We start from the raw sequence: 22628 nt of genomic DNA on the forward strand, positions 1-22628 counted from the left end.
CAATTTCTTATGAACACATTGTCAATTAATGTATTTATGCCTTTTCTAAGGGCATATATGTGCAAAAATTAATGATTGAAACTATAGATAATTTCTAGTATCATCAGAAGTGAAAATTGATATATTTGTAGTAGTTGCTTTAGTTATTAAATAAAATTCTAAACTGATTAGAAAGAAAAAAGTAAACATCTATAGATGATTAGCATTAAATAAGATTTGTTTATAAAACATTGTGATATACTTTAAACATTAAAATATTTGCTTTGATTTATAGATTTATAAAATGATTTATAGATTTATAAAATCATGGTATATAATATACTATATAATTACACATGTTTAATATCATATATTATATGTGCATATATACATATGTGTTTATATATGTTCACATATATTTTATATATGTGTGTTTATATATTTATGTATAAAACATATGTTTATGATGCATACATAAATATACATGTTTCATATATAAATATAGAGAAATGAATGTGTATATATGTAGTATATATTATAATTATAATATATTTATATTTATAATTATATATTTATTATTACATAATACTTATAATTATATAATATGATTACAATATAATTATATATTAAATGATTTTAGAAATCTATAAATCAAGTATTTTAAACATATATGACATATATTTCTATATATACATTTGACATATATATGTATATATATTTATATATATGTATATAAATATTTATATATGAAAGCAAAAAAAAATAATGTGCTACAAATGGACAAGTACAGGAAGGAGAACATGTGCTCACTGTATCATATATACTCGTCCGAAAATTTAAAAGGTAACTAATCTTTATAAAATCTCATAATATGACAAGTAGGATTCTGGAAAAGAATTTAGGTTTTTATTAATTTGTTCTCTTTTCAGTTTGGCTTTCTTCTTCCATTGCATCCACTACATCCGACACCTTCTGGAAACTTTATTTGTTCACAAAGTTTCTGCAGGACACAGTCCTATGAAAAACTTGATGACGGTAAGAATTAAAATAGATTATGATTTTGTTTTTCCTGGGGAACAATATACATTGCATCATTGTGTTAGTGTTTTAGTTGCTGTGAAAAAATATACCATGACCAAAAGCCCCTATGGAAGCAAAGGGTCTATTTCACTTTCTGTTCACTAGTTCATCGCTGAAGGAAGCCAGCAGAAACTCCAGCAGCAGAGGCCTTGAATGTGCTGCTTACATGTTTCCCTCTCTGGCTCATGCAGCCTGCTTTCTTATGCACACCCGGACCACCTGTAAGGAAGAGTCATGCCAGTGGTCTGCCTGCCACTGACAGAGTGGCCTGAGAGGAGACAAGGAGGAAGGAGTGAGTCAGGCCAGGTGATCAGGAGTATCTTTTAGCTCTGACTGGCCAGCAATCAGGTTTCTTCTTTACACAAGTTTCACAGAACAAAGACAGACTAATGATTATCTAAAAACTACAGATTATATTGTTTTTGCTCTGGACATGTGTTTGATTCTTTACTACGTGTCTAGGGTTACAAGTTCAGTCGCAAATAGAACAGATGTTACTTGTATTATCAGCCCTATAACTTCAATTCAAAGAGTCTAAAAAATGTCTCATCAAAGCAATCACATTCTATGATAACCTTTTATGCTGACAGTATTTGTAGTTTTAATCACTCCAAACAGACAGAAAATATCTGAGCCCGTCTTTTCAGGAATGAAAATAATGATACCTAACTCCTCATATTACCATTTCACCATCTATGCTATCAAATAGAAACAAGATAATTTAGTCAACATATCTTATTTACTGAATTCTATTCTAGGAAATGTCCTGCCTGATCTCCTATCTTTAAACTACATTCTAAGATAATCTAAGCATATTGTGAAAAGAGGTCTTGAATCTGTCACCTATTCAAGTATCTCAAAGTTTGTCCTGTTCCAATTACATTGAGTGTTTTTAGGGATAGATATCCCAAGAAGTCTCCTGGAGTTATGGCCTACCTTAGTACTGATAGGGCTAGATAAAGTTATTTCCCTAAAAACAGAAGAGATCTTAAGTTTAGGACTTTCCTAAAAAAAGACTCACACCTAAATTTCTCAGGAAAAGACATAAAATGAATCATAACAAAGGAAGTCCCCCCACAAAATGTAACACAATGAGAACAAAACCTAACAGTGAGAGACAAAAAGGACAGTGATCTCAGCATTCTTCTCAGCTTTGCTGGAATTGTGTTAAACGGCTATGCTGGCTTCATGATTTTTGCCTTTTCCAGTGGATATGACTGTGCCAGACCCATGACCCATGTAATAGCCTGGCCTCTTCGGTAAAATATATGAAAAGAAGAAAAGACTCTACAGGAACACAGGATATAAAGTAGACCATGCCTGAAAAATTATTCAATTTGAACCTTGAATCAGATTCCTTAAATCTATTTGAAAACGAAGCTTCCAGTGTGATGCTAGAACCTGCCATGAAAAAAAAAAATGATAAGAATCAACAGGTGCCAAAGGTTAAGAAGCTACCAAAAAAAAAAAATTAAAACGCTTTCAAACACTACATTGAAAACATAATTAATACTACTACTCAGCAATTAAAAGCAAAGAAATCATGAAATTTGCAGGCAAATGGTTGGAATTAGAAAAGATCATCCTGAGTGAGGTATCCCAGAAACAGAAAGACACACATGGTATATACCAACTTATAAGTGGATATTAGACATATAATATAGCATAAACATACTAAACTCTATAGCACTAAAGAAGCTAAACAACAAGGAGGATCCTAGGCAAGAGGCAGAACCCTCACTCAAAAGGACAAACAGTATAGATGTTGGAAGTGGGAGAAGACAGGGAACATGACAGGAGCCTACTACAGAGGACCTCCAAATAACTCTACCCAGCAGGCTATAGAAGCAGGTGCTGAGAGTTTATAGCCAAACTTTGGGCAGAGGGCAGGGAATCAAGTGAAAGAATTGGGAGATAGAAAGACCAGGAGAGAACAGTAGCTTCACAAGGAGACCAACAGAGCCAAAAAACCCTGGGTCCAGGGTTGCAGGGAGGCCTGCAGAGACTAATGAATCAACCAACGACCATGCATGGGGAGAACCTAGACCTCACCCCACACACTCAGATGTAGCCCCTGGGCAGCTCAGTCTTCATGGAGGTTCCCTATTAAAGGGAGCAGGAGCTGTTTCTGACATGAGCTGAGTGGTCAGCTCTTTGATCACCTTCCCTTGACTAGGTGACCTAATGAGGCCACAGAGAAAGAGGATCCAGACAGTCCTGATGAGACCTGATAGACTAAGGTCAGATAGTAGGGGAGGAGGACTTCCACTATCAGTGGACTAGAGGAAGGACATAGCGGGGGTAAGAGGCAGGAAGGGTGGAACCAGGAGGAGATGAGGGATGGGGCTACAGCTACAATGCACAGTGAATAAATTTTAATAAATAATAAAAATAAAGAAAAAATTAAAAATTAATATATTTCATATTACGTACTTTCTATAACTTTTTTGTCTTCTTTTACTTCTAGGGTTGTGCATTTTATTGGGGATTCACTTCTTGGATGGCTTATTATATTAATCACCCAAGATATACACCACCATGTAAGTACCGTTTCTTCTTAAGTAGCCATATGCTAACACCCAGGTGCAGCTCTCATTTACGTAAGAAGCAAACATCTTGTATTTAAGAGAACAATTAATGGGAAAATCAATTTTCAATTTCTTCTATATCATAATCTATTAAATTTTTAGGTAGTCTTGAAAAACTAAATATGGCTGACATGGATATTTTCTATCTCTGTAGGAGTACTAAGAAATTGCTAATTGACTGTTGAAAAATAGGCATTGAAAATGACAAAAACAAAAATTAAAAAAAGATTGTTTGACCACTGTGTCATTAAGGCTGTTAAGAAAGAATCAGTTTTCCCCAGGAATGCGTCCTCTAACAGGTGCTAATCTTAAGTGGTCAGCCTTAAACACATGCGCATACAGGCAGTACTAAATGAACTCCAGACTAAGTGTGTATCTACACATTATTTATATATCTATACATATATTACTATCCAATATATATACAATGTATAAATACATAATATATAATGCGGTATTTATGTGAACACACACATATTACATATAAATACGTATGGATGACCTCCACGTGTACAACATGGAATAGTTATAGACTCCCCTACAAATAAACATATTTAAAAAATTAAAAGCCATGTTTTGGTCTTATGATAATTATGAAGCATTTACAAAAGTGCAGACTACAAAGCAGATTCAAAATGTACACAAGTAAAATAATGAATATGACAGGTACAAATAAAAGAAATAGGGCTGATTTTTAATTACAAAATTAAACAACAAAAGGACATCAAGAGGTGCTACAACTTGCTGGACTATATTGTACGTATGTTTAAAATGAGAACTTAGCAAGATGAGCTCTGCTTTCAGAAAGCCTAACAATACACAGGTAATTTTAGATTCCATTTGTTTTCTATGTGTTATTAGAACACAACTAAAAAGAACAAGAGTAAACAAAATAATTTGAACATTTAGAAATTAAAACGAATATTAAGTTTCAAATGCATATGGATCTGGTAATTATATTTGTGATGTCTTCAGTACAATGATCCGGATAGAAATGCTCGCTTCCATCTCTTCTTTTCCCACTTACAGCATTTGGAAACGGGCAAATAACAGTTTCTGCTATCAACTTTTTGGTATGTATTGCACAGTTTTCTTTTTGATGTTTTAAATTTTGTACAAAAATTGCAAGATCCATCGTGCCTGCAAATTTCATGATTTCCTCAATTATGATTGTTGAGTAGTATTCCATTGTGTAAAAATACCACAATTTCTGTATGAATATAATGTAGAACCTCTGCTCAGATGTAGCCCGTGGTAGCTCATTAACCATTTGGTTTCCCATAGTAAGAGTAACAGGGACTATTTCTGAGAGGAACTCAATGGCAGGCTCTTTGACCTCCCCACCCCCCAAGGGAGGAGCAGTTTTGCTAGGCCACAGAGGAGGAATTCACAGCCAGCCCTGAAGATACCTGATAAAACAGGGCCAGAAGAAAGGGGAGGAGGTCCTTCCCAATCCGTGGACTTGGAAAGGGGTAGGGAGGAGATGAGGGAGGGATTTCAAGGGAATGAGGGAGCAGGATACAGCTGGGATACAGAGTTAATAGAATGTAACTAATAATAAAAATTTAAAAAAAGAACCAAATAAATAGATATACTCACTTATATAAACCTATAATATATGATAAACATAATGAAATCTATACACTTAAAATAAACAAGAAAGAGGACCTGGGGTAAGATCATCAATCCTCACTTAGAAAGACAAATGGGATGGATGTTGAAAGTAGGAGAAAACAAGTAACAGGACAGGAGCCTACCACAGAGGGCCTCTGAAAGACCTTACCAACCAGTGTATCAAAGCAGATAATGAGACTCATAACCAAACCTTGGGCAGAGTGCAGGGAATCATATGAAAGAAGGGGGAGTTAGTATGACATGGAGAAGATAGGAGCTCCTCAAGGACCAAATATATCTGGGTACAGGGGTCTTTTCTGAGGCTGATACCTCAAGCAGGGACCATGTATGGATTTATTTAGTTCTAATGAGTAGTTTACCATGGACTGGCTCTTTATAAATTGTTATCATCATGCTTTTTATCCCCACCATTCCATGTGAGCAAACATGCTTATTCATTGCATTTTATACTAATTATTTTGAGCACACAATTCAGTTTTCACACTGTACATTATTCAGACAAGAATATCCTTGTACCTTATTTTTTCAGGTTTTAATACTAATTTTCACCAATGAACTACTCAGAAAAGTTTGGCATAGAAAATAATTTCTTTGAAAACTAAAATAACCACATATTTCATGGATATAACCTAGAACCTATGCTCAGATGTAGCCTGTGGTAGCTCAGTAACCAATTGGTTTCCCACAGTGAGGAGAACAAGGACTATTTCTAACAGGAACTCAATGACTGGCTCTTTGACCTCCCCACCCCCCAAGGGAGGAGCAGTCCTGTTAGGCTACGGAGGAGGGCTTCACAGCCAGTCCTGAAGATACCCGATAACACAGGATTGGATGAATGGGGAGGAGGTCCCCCCCGCCATCAGTGGACTTGGAAAGGGGCAAGGTGGAGATGAGGGAGGGAGGGTGGGATTGGGAGGGAATGAGGGAGCTGGACACGGCTGGGATACAGAGTTAATAAAATGTAACTGATAAGAAAAAAAATAAAATTAAATAATAATAAAAAAAATATCCACATATTTCAATTCTTACATAGAGTTGGGTTCTTGATATTCATCTATGGTTATTGCTCTGATTTTTCTGCTTAGTCCTACTGCAGTCCTCATGGTTATGTTCTCATTTTGGTGTTTTGGTGTAATTACTTACACGATTCTCTTCATGTGCTATTGTTGATTTATTGCATTTTTCGCAAATGTGCTATAACTATCTACCAATTTCCCTATCAAATATAAAAGGCCCATGCAAAAAATATAATTTTGAAGATAGATTTTTTCTATAAATTTACATCAGAAATATCCTATAGTAAATACCTAACTAAACATAAACTTCTAAAGTCTTGAAACATGCAACTAATTTGTTTTCTCTTCATTCATCTGTTGATTATTCTTGTTTTCATTTACATTCATCAACTTTATCTTATATACAATCCTGAGAAAAATAGGTGAAGTGAAGTCTAGCAAGATAATATTTTGGCAATCAATGTTTGTAATAGTAAATAGAATCTCGTGCAAATGTAGTGGAGAGAAACGTGGAGATAATGTTAGAGACATTCTATGACCTTCCTTAAAACTGAAAGCAATGAAGATAATTTTACTCAACAGCAAATCAGAATTTGCAAGTGAAAAATAAGTCTTCACTAACCTCTTGCAAATATAAATTATGATGATAAGTAAAATAGAGTTGTTGACTCAGGATATTCTTAATAATGATACGTTTTCCACACAGAAATCAATTTTTAAACATTTGTTATTCAGATACATTTTAGGATGATATTACAGAATATAACACTTAATGATGTGATCAATTTCTTATATAACATCTAAATTCAAAAGATCTACTTGCATTGCAAACATAATTACATAACTTGAGGGTAGTTTATTCATTCATAAAAATGAATAAACATGTTTCAGACTATTTCATTTTAATGAATGCTCTGTGTTTTTTATTCCTAAAGAAATTAACATCTCTATTTATGTTCAAACATTGTAAATTATCTTGCGTTAAACTAACAGAAACAAACTTCAGTCAATTATTATATAGGATGATCAAAAGGAAAATGGTAAGTATATTTCAATCATCTATAACTCATTTGCAGGTACTAAATTTTTCTTTTAAAATTATGTTTGCAAGAATGATATTATCTTTATTGCTTTATATACTGATGAATATTAAAAATATGACAGTCATTTAAATTTATTTTGCTTTACTTGATGTGTAGAATAGACCGTTACCTGGTTTGACAATATTCAAACTATGTTGAATATATGACAGTTTTTTCTTGATCACTTATGAACAGATTTCCCCTTGCTTTACATTAAATATAATTCATCCTTTTGCTGCATATCACATCTTTTTCCTGAAATTGTTACCTAATACTTTAAGAAAATTGGCATAGGTTACAGAAAATGTTCACAAAATATATTTAAAGGTGAGAAAACAGATGTCTGATAAAATATTTCTTTAGATCTCACAATATTAATTCTAGGTTATAAAGCATTTTTTTTCTGTTTTTGAACTCTAATCTTTATCTCTTAAATATGTGCAGGAATCAAACACTCAAAAGAAAAAATAAGAATATATTCAGAAAAATGTATAGATGTTAGAATTACTGTTCCTATTAAGTACACATGTAGATTTTCTCTGCTGTATTTTGAATACATCGTGTATTAATTTTTTTCATATTTCCACAACCATATTTTATTCTCTAAAAGCAACCTGCTTTAAAAGCTACAGAAGTAAATTAAAAAGTCAAAATTCTAAAACAGACTTCTTTGCATAAGTAGTACATTTTAAAATATCATTTCAACTCCACTTAGTTTTCATTCTGTAAAGGCAGTCATGGTTTGCCAGTCATTTAAACAGCTAACATTCAGAAAAAAAAAAAAAAAGTGTACCCTTGCCTTTTTTCATATCATCAGTTATTAATGAGATGGAAAGAAAACAAAACTTCATACAGGCTTGCTGAGTCTTCAAATAGCTCTTGAGTTTTGTTCTGTCTCTAATATCAACATTTGTTATCTGTTCACATGTATTTCCTCTCCCTGTTATGATAAAATGCAAATATTCTTAGGAAAGAAAGCTGTTTGTATCCGGTGCTGTTTATCTTGTAAAATCGTAGAAGAACCTCAAGCATAAAACAGGTGGAGTTGATTAGGCAAATGGATATGTACAACATATATCATAGCTTGCAATACAGGCAGAGAGCTGGGGCTTGTTCTGATCTGATGAGCAGGAAGACCAGAAAACGGCTTTTGGATATTTGATGAAGAAGTCTGTGCCTTCATATTCAGTTGGCTAGGATTTGAATCAATACATACAGTTTTGAATTTTTTCTTACTGAATACTAAGTTAAAATTCAAGAGTCTGTCATTTGTTGTTATTCCCATTTCAAATTCCCTGCAACTACTTATATAAGTAATAACCATATAGCTATATTGGTATAGTGCATAGAAATCATTGATTACAATTGAATTTGGTTGATCTTTGTAAAGAAACCAACTTTAAATGAAGTTAATTTGAAAAATTATAAAATAAAATTAATATAGTGCTTATATTTTATTATGTTGAAGTTACTGTTTCAGAAAATCTTCTAATAGACATAGTCATGACTTAAACTAAAATCAGTAACTGCTAACGGACCATGAAAAATTTGATGGTCCATAATATTAAATCCAATTTAAAAGAATTCATGAAAAAAAAATGCCACCAATATGTTTTGCGTCAATACTCATTCCAGTGTATGTTATCGATCTTTTGACTTCTCAAAACTCAGTGTATGATGTTGAAAGTCCACAAAACGAGGACTGGTTGTATCCTCTGTGGTCTGGCAAGGCTACCCCATCAGGTGGAAAAGAGTAGGCAACAGAGTCCAAGTCAGAGACAGTTCCTGCTTTCCTTGCTAGGGAAATCACAAGAAGACTGAGCTGCCTATCAGCTACATCTGAGCAGGCCTTTCCCCCCAGGGTACTTCTAGACCCTCCAACTGCCCCCCACACACACACTATTTCACAAGACTCCCTGCACTCTGCCCAAAGTTTGGCTGTAAGTCACAGCATCTGCTTTGATCGATCCCCTGGTGGATGGAATCCTTCAGAGGAAGTTTATGGTAGTCTCCTTTCCTCTTGCTTCTCTTCAACCACTTTTGTTGTCTACTCTGTCTGCCATCCTGGATGGTTAATTTCTTGAGTTCTTCATATGTCTTGGTAAGTATTAGCCCTCTGGCAGACGTAGGGTTAGTGAAGATCCTTTCCCAGTCTCTAGGCTGTCATTTTGTTTTGTTGACAGTGTCCTTTGCTTTACAGCAGCTTTTCAGTTGCATGAGGTTCCATTTATTGATTATTAATCTTAAAGCTTGTGCTGTTGGTGTTCTGTACAGAAACTTGTCTCCTGTACAAATGAGTTCAAAGCTATTTCCCACTTTCTTTTCTATTAGATTCAGTTTATCTGGTTTTATGTTGAGGTCTTTGATCTGCTTGGTCTTGAGTTTTGTACAGGGTGTGAAATATGGATCTATTTGCATTTTTCTACATGTAAATAACTGATTTCATGCCAGTACTGCCCCTGCTCGCCTTACGAGGCAACCCACAAGGAGACTGAGGTGTCCATGGGCTACATCTGAGTAGGCAGTCTAGGTCCTATCCATGCATGGTCCTTGTTGATTTATCGGTCTCTGCAGCGCCCTCCCTCGGGGGGCAGATTTTTGGCTAGGTTGGTCTCCTTGTGGAGCTCCTGTCTCCTCCAGGTGCTGCACCCAGTAAACCTGCATTAAATATTTTTAAAAATTTACAAAATAATTTCTGAACAAAATCTATGCATTTACAACAAATGACATATTGTAAAAAAACTGTGATAATGAGGTACATTATAGAAGCAAAAATAAAAATTATAAATTATTCAACCAAATCCAGAATGAAGAAAACAATTTATAACTTATTAACTAAAATTTTATTTCTAATGGTCAATGCAAATAAAACAAATTGATTCAAACAGTTTAGGGTTTATTTTACATCTTACAATTAAAATACTATACAATTTTTACTTAAAATACTTTTGAAATAATTATTTTCAAAAGTAAATATTAATAGGTCTTTATTTTACAAAAAGCATTTCACTTTCTAAAGAAAGTTCTTTTGAAGCAATGCAGGTTAACAAGTCATATCAAAAATTAAAGTATGTTCAAGTGGGTTAGGAAAATAAAATTATTAAACTAGTAATTGTAAAATATAATTTTAAGAGCATGCCAATGTAAATAAATAAGATTTGTGAATAATGAAATAGTATAATACTGACCTTAACAATCAAATAGCATTTAATTCAAAGAAACATGCAATAAACACTAAAATTGAAGCTAAATCCTCAATTCAGCATAATTAACAAATTTCATACTTAAATATCTTTTAAAATTTATTTATATATTCACTTTACATCCTGATTGCACCCTCTTCTCCTCTTCTGCTTGTCTCCAGCACGTCCTTCTCCACTGAGGCCAGGCACGGCAACCCAGCTAGGGGAAAGTGATCCAAAAGCAGGCAACAGTCCATGTCAGAGACAACCCCAGCTCCACTTGCTAGGGAATCCACTTGAAGACCAACCTGTTTATCAGTTACATATATGTCAAGGGCCTAAGTCCAGCACATGTATGTTCTTTGGTTTGTGCATCTGTCTATGTAAGCCACCATGGGCCTAGGTTAGCTGACTCTGTTGGTCTTCTTGTGGAGTTCTTGTCCCCTCCAGGTCCTTCTATCCTTCCATCCACTCTTCTATAAGACTCCCTGAGCTCTAACTAATTTGGATGAAGGTCTTAGCATCTGTTTCAAACCACTGCTGGTTGGAGCCTTTCAGAGGATAAATATGCAAGACTCCTGTCTGCAAGAATAGCAGAGTGTCATTAATAGTCTGAGGGGTTGGAACTCTCCCATTGATAGGGTCTCAAATTGGGCCAGTCAATGGTTGGCTATTCTCTCAATCTGTACTCCATCTTTATCCCTGTGCATCTTGTAGACTCTTTGGGGGTATGTTTGAACATCTTTTGGATATATGCCCAGGAAGGAGTGTTATAGCTGAGTCTTGAGGTATAACTATTCCTAACTTCCTGAGAAAACACTGGATTACTTTCCAAAGTGGTTGTACAAGATTGCACTCCCAATAGCAATGGAGGAGAGTTCCCCTTGCTCCACAATTTTGCCAGCATATGTTGTCACCTAAGCATGTGTTTTGATCTTAGCCATTGTAACAGGTATATGATGGAAAATCTGAGTTGTTTTGATTTGGCTTTCTGTTATGCTTAAAGACACTCAGCATTTCTTTAAGTGCTACTGAGCCATTAGATATTCCTCTGTTGAGAGCTCTCTGTTAAGCTCTGTACCCCATTTTTAATCAGAGTATATGTTTTATGGTGTTTAATTTCTTGATTTCGGTATTTATTTTATATTTTAGCCCTGTGTTGGATGTAGGGTTGGTGAAGATATTTTCCCAACATGTAGGCTGACATTTTATTTTATTGACAGTATCTTTTGCCTTATGGTATTGTCTTCTTTGTCAAACATCCAGTGTCCTTATTTGTGTGGGTTTATTTCTGGGTCTTTTTTGGTTCAATTTCATTGATTAACCAGTATGTTTCTATGACAATACCATGCAATTTTTATTACTATTGCTCTGTAATACAGCTTGCAACCAAGGATACTGATACCTCCAGAATTCTGTTATTTCTTTTTCAATATGAAGGTGAAAATTGTACTGACTTTAAATATCAATAACATTTTAAGTCAGAGAAACATACAACAACCACTAAAATTAAAGCTAAATCCTCAAATTCAACATAATAAACAAATTACATACTTAAATATCTCATAATTATATATAGTAGATAATTTTCTAGTATTTTAAATACTCTGAAAAATATGTAAATTAACCTACAGTTGTTGCTGTGTCCCTTGGGGAGACCCTGGAGACAGGGGTGAGAAAGTGCAGAATCAATGACACAGACCCTGAGAGTTCTGGGGCAAGACAGCAGCTTGTTTATTCAGGAAATAGGGAAACCCTTATATACCCTCTTCAAGCATTTTAATTGGCATAGTTGAATCCCACCAATGACAGCATTTTTTCTTAGTGGCCCAGTGGCCTCCGGGGTCATCTTGCCATAGTAAGTCACTCATTCCTAGGACCTCAGGAAAAATTCAGGTTGGATGCTATGAGGCAACTGGCACACACATGCCATCTCCTGTTGGGCTCTCTCTATGCTATAGGCAATGCGTGAAGAAGGCAGAGGGAAGGTGGGATTAGGAGGGGAGGAGGGGGGGCTTATGGGGAGATATGAAGTGAATAAAGTGTGACTAATAAAAAAAAGCTCAATAAAATACTTATAAAAACCAACAAAAAAAGAATAAAATATGTTAGGATTTAAACAAATCATGCGACCTTTTGAAAGTCATTAGTTTTTGTTTTTTTGTTTTTTTGTTTTTTTTGAGACAGGGTTTCTTTGGGTAGCCCCGGTTATCCTGGAATTTTCTCTGTAAAGCAAGTTGGCCTGGACCTCAGAGAGACCCGTCTGCCTCTGCCTCCTTAGTGCTGGGTGGCCATACACAACCCAGCCTTTAGCAGATTTTATGTTTCAATTTAATTAATACAATGGCTATCATTCTTATTTCTCACTATCAACATTATGCATACTATACTTTCCCAGGCTTTAATGTTTTTGTACTATGCAATAGTAATCAAAATGTGACAACAGTTCAAATGTCAAGGTAGACTATTGTCATTTCTACAAAGTCTGTTCATATGAGATTTGATGGATCAAGTTTTAGTTGAAAAAAAGAAATATTTTACTAAAACAAATTGAAATAATCGACTCTTAACTGGCTCTTAATCTTTTCCTAAGAGTTTTCCTAAGATATATATATATATATATATATATATATATATATATATATATATATATATATATATATATATGGTAATATTATATTCAGAAATTAATGTAATTATTTAACATGACTTGTTTATAAGAAAGAACATCCTTTAAATAATCTACAAATGAATTATTACAAGTCTTTTTGCATCTTCCTTTGAATGGAATTTGTTGACTGGAGTTCCTCTTCCTACTTTTCCTCTTTCTCCTCCTTTTCTTCCTTTTTCATTTTTTTCTTCTTTTCCTATGTCTCCTTTTCTTTGATTGACAATAATATTTTGTAAAAGTCATAATATTGAGCAGCAAATAATGAACACATCCATGAGAGCAATCCTGTATTATATGATATTGGTTGTCAGGTTCCTATTTTATATTCATCCATACAATAACTGAATAAAATTATAAGTTATTAAATAATTAATATCTTTATATTATTCATTTGAATAATGAATCTAACATTATGTTCAAATAATAAATTGCCGAATAAGGATTTTATCAAGTCACAAAATATAATTTTTCTTTAAAAACCAATTCAAAGGTAACTATTAACTATCATAAGAGCCACACTGATTTTATATGTAGAGTAAAACATGTTATATTTTCCAGGACAATTTCAATTCTACCAATTCTACCACTGTAAAAGCAAATTCAACGATAACCCTCAGGACACTGTTACCACATGCCAGTGTAGGATGAACTGGTTTGTTTTTGATGATGTTACTCTCTTTACCAGCTGTTCTTTTTGAATGTATACAGTTTACCCTTGTTCATTCAAATGCTATTTTCTCTACCCCACTATCTGCATTGTGATGCTTATTCTTAGCATGTGTCTCAAGTTTGTGTAAACATGCCACCATTTGTTCTCTGTGTTGTTAATAAATCCACCAGCCACAATGCTGAGCAATGTAGAGAGTAGGGTGGGATATTCTTGTCTGGAGGGGAAGAGAAGGAAGCAAGTGGGAGGAGTAGGAGAGAGAAGAGATTGGCAGGACAGGACTTAGAACCACCAGGAGAGATGAACCTGACTAAAAGCAAGTATAATGGGTAAAATGTGAATTAGGAAACTATGAGGGCTTGGAGATTTAGGATGGAATAACTATTGTCCAGCGTTGTGCTCTAGGCTAATTAAATAAATCCTAGTCTCTGTGTGGTGATTTGGGTATACAGCTGATTTATGGGTAACCACTGCTTAACTAAAAGCTAAAACAATAATATATATTAATAACCCACAATAGCACCTTCATCTTTTATCTTTGTTTTTATCCTTTCTTCATCTTTAGGTACATTATCTGCTACTTACCTACCCAAACTGTTCATTATTTACTTGTTTCTGATTCATTTGCTGTACTTTAAATCATTGGAAACCAGGATAATGACAATAAGGAATTACCAGGCCACAGCATCTCTATGCCACAAGCTTAGATGCTGCACTCTATTGCAATCAACTAAGAAACTGAATTGAAATCAACAGTGTATCAAACTGTAATACTTGCACTGAAACCATTCCTCTTATATTCATGAAGTATGACTGCATACTGGTATTAAGTTTCACTTTGGCAACATGTGCAGTAGCTATATGCTAAGAAGACTACCAATGAATATGATGAAAGCAGGTAGCACTGCCAAATTAACAAGAGCACTTAAACCTGGTTATCAGCGTAGTATATAATACTTCAGAATTTCTATCTCGTTGTAAACAATTACTAGTGGATAAGTGTGTGTGTGTGTGTGTGTGTGTGTGTTTGTAGCTTTTTAATGTTTTTGTAAAATTCCATATTGTGAAATGAAAACTTGTAATATATTTTGCAGATTTGTGAAGCTGGAAATCATTTCATCAATACAATATTGGCTCACCCCAATCACACAGGTCAGTTGTTTTATATTAATCTAGGTCTTTCAATCCGTTCATGTTCATACTTAGTACATTTACCTTCATTGCAAACCTTGAAACATGTCAGATAGGTTGAAACCAATGTACTACTTCTGAGAATTGTTAGAAGTGAAGAGGAAGATGATCTTTTAAAATTTAATTCATTTTTCTATTGTAGAACATGCAACTTTTTTATATCACCATATCATCTTTCATTTCACACTTCTGACTGTCTTGACTATATAGAATTATATATTCTTTGGGACTTTCATTTCCTCCTGTAAATGTTTTTATTTCCTCAGGTATGGAGATAAGATCAAAGCTGTTTCCAGGCCTTTTTTGTTCTTTCTGAACTCTTGCTGGCTGGTTCAACTTAGCCTCTTCTGGCACAAACTACTCTCTAAGCTGACTGATTCAAACTGGCTTGTTTTGGCTTATGACTTAATTGTTCTTGCTGGCCTTAAACTAATTCTGGCAATATGTTTTAATCTTCTGGACCCTTCTCATTTTCTGACTCATTCTGTATTCACCTGTGTCCAGCTTGTTTTCTCTGCACCTGTCTTTGTAAGACTGTCCTGGCAATAATCTCTCTGGAGAAAAAAAAAATCTTCTCTTTTGTTCATTGCCCTTAAGTAATATCTCTTTTGTGTCATGATCCTGTGAGAATTGGTATATTCTAATTCTGACTCATTCTGTCAGATCTTTCCCTGATTCATCACTTTTTCTGTCCTTCAAAACTTTATTTTCAAACATGATGTTTAATTCCCTAAACTAAACTTACCTTTGTTGTTTGGGATTAAAGGGAATATCTGTATGCCACCCAGATCATACCGTAATATAGAATGTGACTACATTCTAGACAGATCACATAGATATAGAAAATCTTTGGATGTGATCCCTTGCCATAGCAGTCATATTGCTAGATTAAAGTCCCTCTATACCTTCTTTTTATAATTTTTATTGTATATATTTATTCCATGGTAGTTTTCTGTAGATTACATTCTATGAAGAGGATACTAAAGTTTAGTAAGGATGCGAGGGCCATTTCTGAATTCTCAAACACTCAGGAAAATCAACATATTGTAAAAATGTTTTGAGTTAGGTTTGCCATGCCTTCTTGCAAAGGAACTGTTTGATCTTAGCACTTTCCTGGCCTTTATGTTTAATGCTGGCCCTAGTTTGAGCTTTAGCTCTCTTCACATGGCTGGTGATCATCATTCTTTACACGTTGTCATGTGACATTTTCCAGAAGACATGATAGACATTTGTTTATTCTAGATAGGGCACAAGACAGACCAAAGAAATTATTCCACCTAAGTAAGTTTTGGAAAAACAATGAATTTATTATGGTAACAAGCACAGAAGGCACATGAGTGGAAGATTTTTATAGGACCATGTGCAAGGCAAAGAAGATGAATCAATCAAAAAAAAAATCTACTCCTGCATGTGTAATCCCACAAAACCTGTAATTTGGATCTCTCTGTGCAACTTGAGTCTTCTCTCCTTACAAATTGTTTTGTCGATAGGCCTTAGGATTTTGAATACTTCTTTACATTTATGAACAGCCTTCTCTATCTAACAAGAATGATTTCAAGTCAGAGAAAATAGCTATGCTACACATGCTAACAAGGAGGCTTTAGTAGCATTCATATTTTACTTTTACTTTTCAGTTATTATCTATATTCTGAACTATATTTAAACTACATTATGTTAACTAAATTTCCACTTAGTTCTATTCTTTATATTGAACTTGAGTATCACATCCATAATTATTACATATCAGCATATCACTATTAAACATTTACAAATTTATGTCTTCCTTTTACAAGAAACAATCTATTCTGTGTTATATAAGGTCTTATTGAATGTCCCCAGAAATTTCAATTCCAAAAAGGCATTCTAACATGATGATTCTTTAAAAGTTCCTGGTGAGAATTTCCTCAAGTGTCTCAGGATGCAGATGATGAGTTGATGAATGCTTTAACATTTTCATTCAGGGAGAGATTCATACATATGGAGAAAAAAAATGACACTAAAATTAGAGATTAATAAATGCCTCAATAAATGTCTCCAATGACCTATCATATGCTGCATTTTAAATCTGTAATAAACAATAAATTTGGCCTCACAAATATGAATTTAAAATGATAAAGTCCATGTTAAGACTAATAAAAACAAGACATAACCTTGCTCTAGGTCTCTGTTTGAGGTCAAAAATACCTTAATAGGTATGCTGAGAGCTAAATTTTCTGGAAGCAATACTTTGATAAAAACAAGTGAAATCTTGAAATCTTAAGACCAATCTACTTGGTGTACCATTTCATATTAAAAGCATTTTAAAATTATTGACTGGAAAAATGACTCAGTTAATAAGGTGCTTTCTACATAAACATGAGGAATGTGTTTTGTTTTGTATTTTACAATTCAAAATGTATATATTTAATAGACCTTTTTAATTTTTATTTTTTTAATGTTAGTTACAGTTTATTAACTTTGTATCCCAGCTGTAGCCCTCTCCCTCATTCCCTCCCAATTCCATACTCCCTCCCTCATCTCCTCCCTGCCCCTTTCCAAGTCCACTGAAGGGAGGACCTCCTCCCCTTCCATCTGACCCTAGCTTATCAGGTTTCTGCAGGACTGGCTGCCATGTCCTCCTCTGTGGCCTAGCAAGACTGTTCCTCCCTCGGGTGGGGGGAGGGCAAAGAGCCAGCCATTGAGTTCATGTCACAACAAGGACATTTGCTCAACCATGTTGTAGCAGCTTTAATCGTAATAACTAAAACCTGGAAACAACCCAGGTGTCTATCAAAGGAGGACTGGATACAGAAATCATGGTACTTTTACACAATGGAATACTACTCAGCAATTAAAACAAGGAAATCATGAAATTTGCAGGTAAATGGTGGGATCTAGAAAAGATCATCCTGAGTGAGTTATCCCAGAAGGAGAAAGACACACCTTGTATATATTCACTTATAAGTGGGTACTAGACCTATAAGGTAGGATAAACATACTGACATCTGTACATCTAAAGAAGATAAAGAAGAAAGAGGACCTGGGGTAAGATGATCAATCCTCACTTAGAAAGACAAATGGGATGGCCATTGGATGTAGGAGAAAACAAGTAACAGGACAGGAGCCTACTGCAGAGGGCCACTGAAAGACTCTACCTAGCAGTGTATGAAAGCAGATACTGAGACTCATAACCAAACCTTCAGCAGAGTTCAGGGAATCATGTGAAAGAAGGGGGAGTTAGTAAGACCTGTAGAGGACAGGAGCTCCACAAGGACCAAGTATATCTGGACACAAGGGTCTTTTCTAAGACTATTTCTCCAACCAAGGACCATGTATGCATATAACCTAGAACCCCTGCTTGGATGTAGCCCATGGTAGCTCAGAGGAATGCATTGTAGTCCTCACAAGCACGTTAAGTCATGTGTTGATGGATGCCTGTAGCACAGTCTTAGTGAGACTGAGGCAGGAGGAATCCTGGTACTTTTTGGCTATAGAATCTTTTCAAATTGACAAGCTCTATGTTCAAGGACAAAAATCTATCTCAAAAAATAAAGTGGAGAATGACAGATGAACAAATTTAGCAAAACACACACAAGCACACAAAACCTTACAAAACTTCCCATAGTACTTTAATAGAAACAACTATAGTAATTGTTACCTGAGAAAATAACTACGCAGAATGTATCAAATTAGTAGTCCCATACTTAAATGTTATTATAACCAACAGCAACTATATACATTTAAACATCATTGTCAATACACTTACGTATTGTTTATTACACATAGTCATCGTGTAATCCTTATTTAATTTTTAATTTTAATTTTTTCTTCAAAATTTATTCAGTATATATAGCGATTGAAGTCCGATCCCTCCCCTCCCCGATTCCTACCTTCCTCCTCTCTTTCCCCTATCCCCTTCACCTCGTTCATTGAAAGGGGGAATTCCCCACTGTTGCCATCTGCCCATAGCTTGTTAAGTCTCTTCAGAACTGCCTGGATCCTCTTCCTCCATTGCCTGGCAAGGCTGCATCATCAGGGACAAGTGAGGGAGAGAGGGGTGGGAATAGAGGGACAGGTAGGGGACAGGAGTCCCACAAAGAGACTAGCAAAACTAAAAGATCTGAGCCCAGGGTTTCCTGAAGAGACTGATGCACCAAGGAGGACCGTGCATGGAGAGGACCTAGACCCCCTGCTCAGACGTGGCCAATTGGCAACTCAGTCTCCACGTGGATCTCTGAGTGGAGGGAGCAGGGGCTGCCTCTATAACAAACTCAGTTGACTGCTCATCACGTAATCTTAAAATAGCGAAACAACTGCGGATTTTTGAATACTTGATCAGTGTTTCACGCCTATGAACTAAGCATTCATTATCTAGAGGCTTATCTCAGATATTCTCATGTGCATCTCTTACCTCTGAATTGCAATGATTTATCACTGAATTAGCTTCCTTAATAAACTGTCCTTTGTCTACTCTACAGTCCTTAAACAACATGTTTACATATGTTCTAAGAGAACCAGCAATATGCTTATCCTTGACATTAAGTAAACAGTAATGAAATCTGGGAGTTATTTCATATATTTTTATTTTGGTATTTCAGGAATTATTATTATTATATTATTGAACTAATATTATTCAACTAATATTATATTATTGAATGCAGCATGCTGACATTTTACTATGACTTAACACTTGTAGTTAAATGAGACTAGTTGATTTTTTATCTCATTAAATTTTGCTCTGGAGAATAAAAGAGTAATTTTGTAATTCATATTTTCTTTTACAAGTGTCACAGCTCAAAGTTCAACTTGAAATCATTACAAATTTATGTTCCCTGAAAAAATTTACTGGGAGTAAACTAATGAAAGTCAAGTGATAATGTGCTAAATATAATGAAAGCTGTAAATAATATTTCTGATTGCTTAGCCGAAATAACCTGTGTGGCATTTCGGAATATTAACTATATTGATTCAGGATAACCCTCAAGATACTTTCAGATTCATCTGATATAAATGACATCCTTATAAATATTCCTTTGAATTTTCATTAATTCAATAAAGATTTTTAAGGTATTTATACTTTCAAGCGCATATACTTTGACGTTAAGAGAGACTGTAAGAAGCCATGGAATTACCAAAGCGTATTTTATAATTCAGGAACAAAACTCAGCAGCAGCTGTTGTGTTATACAGAATAATTGCTATATATCATTCATTTTCTTAGTTTATTATTTTTTATTAAATAGTTTATTATATATGTGTGTGTCCTACAATTTTACAGTAACATTGATGTAGGAATATTAGAAAATGATTAGCCATGTTCTTTGAGTCAAAAGGTCATAACATTTGAAACTGGGGCTCATCAGGGAAATTTATAAAATAAATTGCTATAGATGAATGCTATTCCATGTGTTATATGATTGCACTCAAGAATTTAGTATTACGTAACAAGTGTATTTGCAACATAATTGACACTTTTTTCTTTTCCAAAAGGGAGCAATGCATGTTTCCCAAGTCCAAATTATAACCCCTTTACATGGATGTTTTTCCTGGTTTCCTGTCCTAACTATACTTATGAGGTATGATATTTACATATGGAAATAGCTGAACTGCTTTCTATACACACTGAACCCACAACTTTATGCTTTGAATATATTATGCCCAACCTGCAGACATGTCTTTTCTAAAGATATTGGCAGATACCTAAATATATATATACACTTAAGGAATTTGTAAGATTTATATTATACAAATTAAGATGTATTGGAATTTTAAGTTTACCAAAGATTTTAAAAGAATGTTCTTTTGTTTTATGAATGGTGTGATTTTTTAAAATTTATTTATTTTTATTAATTAGTTTATTCACTTTGTATCCCCCCACAAGGCCCTCCCTCCTCCTCTCCCGGTCCCATCCTTCCTCCCCCTTCTTCACACATGCCCCTTCCTAAGTCCACTGATAGGGGAGGTCCTCCTCTCTTTCCTTCTGATCTTAGTCTATCAGATCACACCAGGAGTGGCTGCATTGTCATCTTCTGTGGCCTGGTAAGGCTGCTCTCCCCTCAGGGGGAGGTGGTCAAAGAGCAGGTCAATCAGATTATGTCAGAGGCAGTCCCTCTTCCCATCACTATGTAAGCCACTTGGACACTGAACTGCCATGGACTACATCTGTGAAGGGGTTCTAGGTTATCTCCATGCATGGTACTTGGTTGGAGTATGAGTCTCTGGGAAGACCCCTGGAATGGTGTGATTTTATGGCCTTATTGAGTTCATATGTTTAAATGTTTTGTACCCATAACATTTCTAATGTTTTGATCTTTCAAATTACTTACTTAAGACCATAATAGTAAAATATCTAGATGAGCCAGAGGTGTCTGTTAACTTTGGAATTTTATATTAACAGATTGGATCCTGGATTAGTTTCACAGTTATGACACAAACACTTCCAGGTAATCTTAATATTTACTGATTATTAATCGACATCAGTATATCAATCGCTTCTGAGAACAAATTACTCTCCATCTATTGTTGAAGTATTTGCAAGTGTATATTGTATATACATTTTTATTTTTATAGTGATTTTTTAGTATTACAATACTGAGACATTATTTAGTTATACAACTGAAATTTATTTTTAAGTAGGAAATACAATTGAAGTATTTTTGTGGACTGTGTACTTCACTTGAAGCAGCCTCTTGTGTTACAAACCTCATCTGCTACAAACTGGCCTTAGGCATGCTGATTATGAAATCTTGAAAAGTTAGTATTTTAACACAAAGAGGAAAGTTGAATCACTTGAGTGTTATATTTAAACCAATATGTGTAATATCAATCTCCTTTTTGTTCCATTTGTTAGTTATGGTTATCATTAATTTAGTATACAAACATACACTCAGAAGATTATTGTAAACCTGATTTCTTTTGGAAATTTTTGAAAAGGCAATATATAAGGAGTATTTCTATTTTTTGTTTATTCTTCAAATAATTTTGTACATATATGATTCTAAGCCATTGATAGCTGGAACTTAATAGGAAACCGTATTACATTTGGGAAACACTCTATTATATTTTTTATATTGTTTTAAAATAGAATTCATTGTTTCCACTACAGGATTATATTAACGTGATTGTTATGTTTTTCTTTCAGTTGGTATTTTTACAATCTTAATGAGTATCCAGATGTCTTTGTGGGCGAGAAAGAAGCATAAGATATATCGGAAGAAATTTAACTCATATGTGCATAGGAAGTCTGCCATAATTCCATTCATATTATAAGAAAGTGTAGCTATTCTAATTTGAGCAAGAGGAGCAGCATATAAATTCACTCAGAAAGGCTGAGGAGATGATGATCATCTATTATAATGTAAACAAGTTATTAACAACAAAATTTTTAATAGAAAATAATGATGGAATTTAGCTATATTTCCAGTAAGACGTAGAGATATTAAAATAACGTCAGGAGTTAAATTGGACATGGCGACTCATGCCTGATTGACAGCACCCAAAGCTGAACCAAGAGGAGAGCATGAGCATGAGTTCATACATGAAGGGCTTATCTTACAATT

General features: G+C 34.5%; 1 protein-coding gene across 1 annotated transcript in view; it reads left to right on the forward strand.

Annotated features, from left to right (window-relative positions):
- The window catches only part of Tecrl (trans-2,3-enoyl-CoA reductase like), a 76758-nt gene extending 54420 nt beyond the window's left edge, over window positions 1-22338 (forward strand). The window contains exons 6-12 of the mRNA XM_055629362.1: window positions 909-1014; window positions 3527-3599; window positions 4677-4720; window positions 14995-15052; window positions 20560-20645; window positions 21467-21512; window positions 22211-22338. Coding sequence (XP_055485337.1) covers window positions 909-1014; window positions 3527-3599; window positions 4677-4720; window positions 14995-15052; window positions 20560-20645; window positions 21467-21512; window positions 22211-22338 — 541 coding nt within the window. The remainder of the gene's footprint in view (window positions 1-908; window positions 1015-3526; window positions 3600-4676; window positions 4721-14994; window positions 15053-20559; window positions 20646-21466; window positions 21513-22210) is intronic.
- Window positions 22339-22628: the final 290 nt, after the last annotated feature.

The sequence above is a fragment of the Psammomys obesus genome, unplaced genomic scaffold (genome assembly GCF_907164565.1).
Source record: "Psammomys obesus unplaced genomic scaffold, mPsaObe1.curated_primary_1811, whole genome shotgun sequence".
Lineage (NCBI taxonomy): Eukaryota > Metazoa > Chordata > Mammalia > Rodentia > Muridae > Psammomys > Psammomys obesus.